Source organism: Sitodiplosis mosellana, unplaced genomic scaffold (assembly GCF_009176505.1).
Source record: "Sitodiplosis mosellana isolate CC-2019 unplaced genomic scaffold, AAFC_SMos_1.0 Smas_scaffold_6102, whole genome shotgun sequence".
Taxonomy (NCBI): Eukaryota; Metazoa; Arthropoda; class Insecta; order Diptera; family Cecidomyiidae; genus Sitodiplosis; species Sitodiplosis mosellana.
In genome coordinates this window covers 301,554-307,553 of record NW_022601343.1, presented here as the reverse complement: position 1 = coordinate 307,553, position 6,000 = coordinate 301,554, and the positions used below count along the sequence as shown (strand labels likewise).

Sequence of the window (6,000 nt, the reverse complement as noted above, 5' to 3'; positions counted from 1 at the left end):
GTTTTTAACATCTAGACTTTTTAATCATTAATAATGCAATAGCGCATTCCAATGAAATTTTTCTTTTCTTCATACACTCATTCATTAATTCATTCATTGATATGAGGGGTTTTTATTCGCTGTTTTTTTTTTCGTTTACCTGTTAACATGTCACATATTTGCGAAACTCGCAACGGAAGAAGAAACAAAGACAATTCAATGGAGGAAAAAAAAGTGATTGTCATGAAGCGAATGTTTCTTCCTCTTGCTGCTGCTGCTGCTGCTGCTGCTGCTGCTGCTGCTTATTTCGAACGTCTTTGAAGTATTCCTGTTGATAAGCGAAACCGGGTAAACTTCTTCTCCAACACATACAGTGCATATCTCAGTGCTTCAAATTCAAATCCGAAATTTCGGTCCAATTCCATTTCGTCTTGATGTGATCATGAATTATGGTGATTGAGGTCATAAATTTCAACTCGAATTACTCAAGTTACAGTGTTTTTTTCCCCGTTAAACACTATTCATATCCGTTCAACAACAGCAAGAAAGAAAACACTTTACATCTTTAGAATGTGCTCATGCGATCGATCAATTAGCTGCTTTTCGAAAGCGAATCAATTAAACGGGCTAATTCCCAAAATCTTAAGACTAAATTGGTTGTTGCTTGTTTTGCGCCATGAACGTTAGTGAACTGCGATTAAATTAAAAATGTGGAAAAAGTGTAGAATTTTTAATGATTTTCTACTCAATTTTTCATTTCTTTTTCTTACCTATGACACAAAGAACAACAGCAGCGCCCGAAATGTACGTGAGCGCGCGGGCGCATATCGAAAGCGAAATAAATATTTTGGTACACAGTCGAGCACATTTTTCGGATGCATTCAAAATTTAATGGAAGTGTCGAACTTTTCACTGTATGTAGTGTGCTGATGAGCAATTTTCAGCATTCAAAGCATAATAAAAGTGAAACAGGCGTAAAATTGTTTTATGAACGGAGGAGTAACGATAGTACTGGAAAACAATGGATTTGATCGCAAACTCAAATGAAAATCGTCGGTTGAAGTGACAGTGATTTTGTGCTTTGATGATGGATAATTTGGATGGTCGCGAATTTTTTCCGATTTTGTCGATGATAGTGTGAACATTTCTCTAGCCGTCATCACAATAAAACACACTAAATGTTTCATTGAAAGGCAAATAAATTGATGGATATTCTATTGTTCAATATTTTTGGTTCGCACAAATTTTCGGAAACGGAAAGGAAATCAGTAAATGAGTGTTTCGTGATGAAAGAAAAAAAAACAATTTTTAAAAATAGCATCAAATGGTATGGTCACCAGCCGAAAAACCACTCAGACGAATCAAACATGATTTGGCTGTTATGGTCATGAGATGCGTTAGTCAATCAGACGAAAGCATTTTTTGCTCTGTCACACAAAAATCGGCTCTCTTTACTTTCTTTCGTGCGATTGCGCGAGAAATCATACGGTAAACAAAGCGACACAGAAAAAATCAAATAAAAACAAAATAGCCAGCAACGACTTTAGAGATCATTTTCTCATCTATGCATAGAGTTGTCGCAGCAGTAGCAGTAGCAACAAAAAGTGAAACTCCATAATAATGGAAGATAATAGTTTAGCATTTTGTGTAGGCGTTAAGTCAATTTCTATTACAGTATTACGAAATAGGCGAAATCACATCATCATACGCATGTACGATCGTCTCTGTTTACATACTTAAGAAACACAAATAAGCACACTCTCTGGAATTGGGCCCAAAAGCAACCAGTCGAACAGTGGACAAGAATGAAAGTGAAACACACGCACATGCACACGCACACGCACACGCACACGACCCATCGTATGCTCTCTAAATGGGAAGCATCGACATTCGCTTGCACCTAAAAACACATTACATTTCATTAGTGTGTTCGAATGGAATTCGTTTTTTGATTGGTGTCATTCGGACACAGAGTGCAGTCTCTTGCTCTATCTCTCTCTCACACTCGTTTGCTCTGTCTGCTTGCGTTTCCCCCGCAGTCTCCCAGTCATTTCGATCATTATGGCATTGTGGTGTGTGCTAAGTGGATTTTCCCAACATATATTTTTCGGGCTTTTTGTTGAATAGATTGAAAAATACCAAACAAAACAACACGAGCGCATCAATTACTCGTACGTTCAGCATGATTTGGGCACTTGGATTGAATAGATATTCACACGATTTCGTAACACTTTGTATGACGATAATCAAATCGCATTCGACTTGACTTCTTGATTATAGTTCGTCGTTACCTCGTCCGGCCAGTTTTACCATTATTATTATTATTCATTCGTTCGTTCGTTTGTTTTTTTTTTTCATTTGTTTCCAACAACATTTCATTAACTAGGGTGAAAGTTTTCGTTCGCTCAAGATCTCTCAGCACAATACACATATTTTCTTTGTCTCTCTTTCTCTCCCTCTGTGTGTGTTTTTTTTTTCGCTCTCCAATCGAATTCAGGTAATTCTTCTTTAATTTATTACATTATTTTTATTGCATCCATTCGTCATTGGACGTGGGATCTTTTTTTCGCGTCTGTCACTCTCTTTCGCTTTTATTTTGATTTCAAATGCTCGAATGCATAAACATTGTAATTTTGAATGGCCAATGTTTCATTAGACCAAGCTGAAACCGGCGATGGATGCGTAATATACATTTTATAACCAGCATGGTAAATCGAACCACAAACCATAATGAATGCGGTGATTTTTGCTGTGATGCTTTTCTATGCAAAAAAACTTTCGATTAAAACACATAATCTTCATTTGAACCATGCAAGATGCAACTTGCAATTTGTCAGCCATTAACATCAATTGAGGTACAGCAGTCGGACTGTTGCATACATGTAATTTGTAATTTATATTCACGAGTACACGTGACATCTAAATGCATCTAAATACATGTGCCGTTGTCTGTTGTTTTTCACTGAATGCAAACAAACAAGCAGCGATAATACGACCATTGAAATCCAAGCAGAAAAAAAGACTCACCACCAATTTTTTCCTTCTTTTAAAAACTTAAAATACTTTCTGCATACGAAAATACCAATAATTTGCGGTGAAAAAAAGAGATAAATTAAAAAACATAATTTCTAAAAACCCGTTTGAATGTCAAGTTTATTAAAGTTTATTTTAATGGCCTCTTTCACAACAACCAATCTTAAAGGCGAACGAAGCTCAACGACTTCTCCAAGTAGCAAGCTACTTCATTTTCGAAGTGGCGACCTCTAACACACTTCGCAGACATCGGAAACTTTATTTCGCTGTATAAGCTAAGCAGTTTAGCTTTTATCAAAGTTTCTTATAAGATTTACCGTAAGCAGGGTTCGAAATATTTCATCGTTCGTTTGTGTTTTTTGGTTCTGAGAATCCAAATAGGCCAAAAAAAACATGTTGAAAATAATAATCAAAACGCATTGATGATATTTGTTTATAATTCTTTACACCTATATATTGTAAATTGGATATTGATCAGTGTCGGGTTGGTGGGTAATTTTCCCAAATTTTATTCAATTTTGAATTAACAACTTTTTTGCATCGAATGCTCTGTTATGTTTCTAATCATGGTTTGATGATTAACTCAAACCACTCTACAATCAACATGGATCTTCCCAACCGACGTAAAACTTCTCGTCAATTTATCTACTGTATATTTTCTGTTCTTGGAGTATTAAAGAAGAAGCAACTAACACAACACTTTAAATTCACTCCACCACATATTAATAGAAGAAAATATGGGTACGAAACATTGGCTTTATTCAAGCATTATATTGCATCGTCTTGAGAGCAGACGCTGATAGATTATCTAAAAACAAATAAAGCATCCAAATCAATATAAAACCAAAATGGATTAAAATTTATTTCTTTGCTTAATTCAAATAAAATTGAGTTTGTAGATCAATACGCATTGAATTTTGATAGTTTAAACATATATCAAAAAGATTATTCATAACATTGCATCCATATCTAATGGAACTGATTAAATGCATTTAGTTTTTGGAATGTAAAATAATAATACATTGCATTGAAATATAGTTACTGACATGCCATTCAAAATACAGAAAAAAGAATCAGAAGTTTGATGTGTCAAAAGATACACAACCAATTCGCCCCGTTCACATACACACATTCACAAATGTAATTAGCCGCATCTGCATGCGATTTGACCAGCAGTGATTTGCATGTGGTTGCTTTGCTGTTCATGCTGTCTCTTTTTCGCTATATGCACAACAAATGACAGATTGGACTGAAAGCCGGTTCACAAATACATACGCACATACGGATTTTCGAACGCCGATTTGCTTATTCATTTCTGAGCGATACAATTTTCACTGACATTAGAACAGCTCATTCCTTCAACAACGTTTGTGTGAACAACAACTGTCATTCTTATAAAACACGTTTGCGAAAATATTCATATTCATTTTCAAATACCAAAATAATTGGGCAGAAACGAAGAATTTTATCTCAATTTTCATTTTATTTTGTTTACGATCATTGAAATGTCGAGTGTATTGAAGAATACCGCTGCTTTCGAAGGGTGTGAAAAACTATATCTCAACGAAGATTTTGCTGACGTTAATTTCGTGTTCAACGTTGATGACGAGTGTGAAAAGGTTCCGGCAAACAAAGCCAATTTAGCTGTTCTCAGCCCAGTGTTCAAAACGATGTTCTTTGGTTCGTTGCCAGAGAAAGGAGACGTTCCCATCCTCGATGCGGATACCGATGCGTTCAAGGATTTCTCCAGTTTTTCTATTTGGGTGAACTGACTCTGACCATGGAAAATATCGAGACCGTTGTTCGTTTGGCCGACAAATACGATGTCCTCGAACATGTCAACGCTTTTGCCGTGTTTCTTAAGGGCCAACTGACATTGGATAACATGTGCTGGGGCTATCAGTTGGCCGTTAATCTCAAAAATGAAGAATTGGTCGAGTTCTGTGAGGACAAAATTGCCAGATCGCCAAAGAAAATCTTTGCTACCGACGCATTTCAACGTTGCGATAAAAGTATTTTGAAACGCATCATTGAACTGGATTTTACATGCAAGGAAATCGATATATTTGATGCCTGTTTGACGTGGGCCAAATACGCATGCGAGAGAAACGACTTGGATGCAGCAGATGCGGTGAATCTAAGAACTCAACTCGGCGATTGTTTGAATTTAATTCGATTTGGCTTAATGATAGGCAAAGAATTCAGCAAACGTTACATGTTGCATAAGGGGCTATTCACATGGGAAGAGTTCGAAGATATTATGCTTTCATTAACAGTGGAGGAATACGAACCAAAATTTTTTAATCGAAATTCTCGATGCTACACTTGGGACACGGGTAATATTTTGCGTTGTCAGCGGAAAACCAAAATGGGTGTTGACCCAAAAAAGTACATAAACACTCAAGAAGTAACTTCGTTTTCATCGAATATTCACCTATTGCTGGGAGAAATTCAAACAGCATACGAATGCTCTGGAAATAGTTGGAACTGAGCGCGAGGACCTTACATTTCAATCAAACGATGCACCGAAGATGATTTATGAAGGCAAATCCAAAATATGGGGTGGCAATAGCAACCGACAACTGATAGTGACTTTGCCACAGCCAATTCTGATTGAACCACAAAGAATGTATGAAGTTCGTTTGGGAGTTCGATCACCCAATGGATGTTACTACTATTCAGACTGTCGGCCAATGGTGGAAATGGAAGATGGGACTAAAATTCAGTTTCATAGAAATCCAAACCTGAGCTACGATAACCTGGCGAATGGCTGGATTACTGATTTGCTTCTCAACAAAGTTTAAATCTAGAATTTGATTATGAAAACGAAACAATAAATAAACTGAAAATAACTCATTCTTTTGGAATAACAGTTCAAGCAGTGTAAATACTTTTCTTTATGGCATAACAATATAATCAACTATTGAACGTAATAAAGTTTTTGTTTTTTAGTTCTGGAAAATAAATACGAAAAAAACAGAAAAATCT

At 36.1% G+C, this 6,000-nt stretch overlaps 1 protein-coding gene across 1 annotated transcript; it reads left to right on the top strand.

The window, feature by feature from the left end:
* The first annotated feature begins 4,792 nt into the window (after nt 1-4,792).
* On the top strand, nt 4,793-5,503 carry LOC129573755 (BTB/POZ domain-containing protein 3-like). Its single transcript, XM_055454706.1, has one exon. It carries the CDS (start codon nt 4,793-4,795, stop codon nt 5,501-5,503), a length of 711 nt encoding a protein of 236 aa, XP_055310681.1.
* Nucleotides 5,504-6,000: the final 497 nt, after the last annotated feature.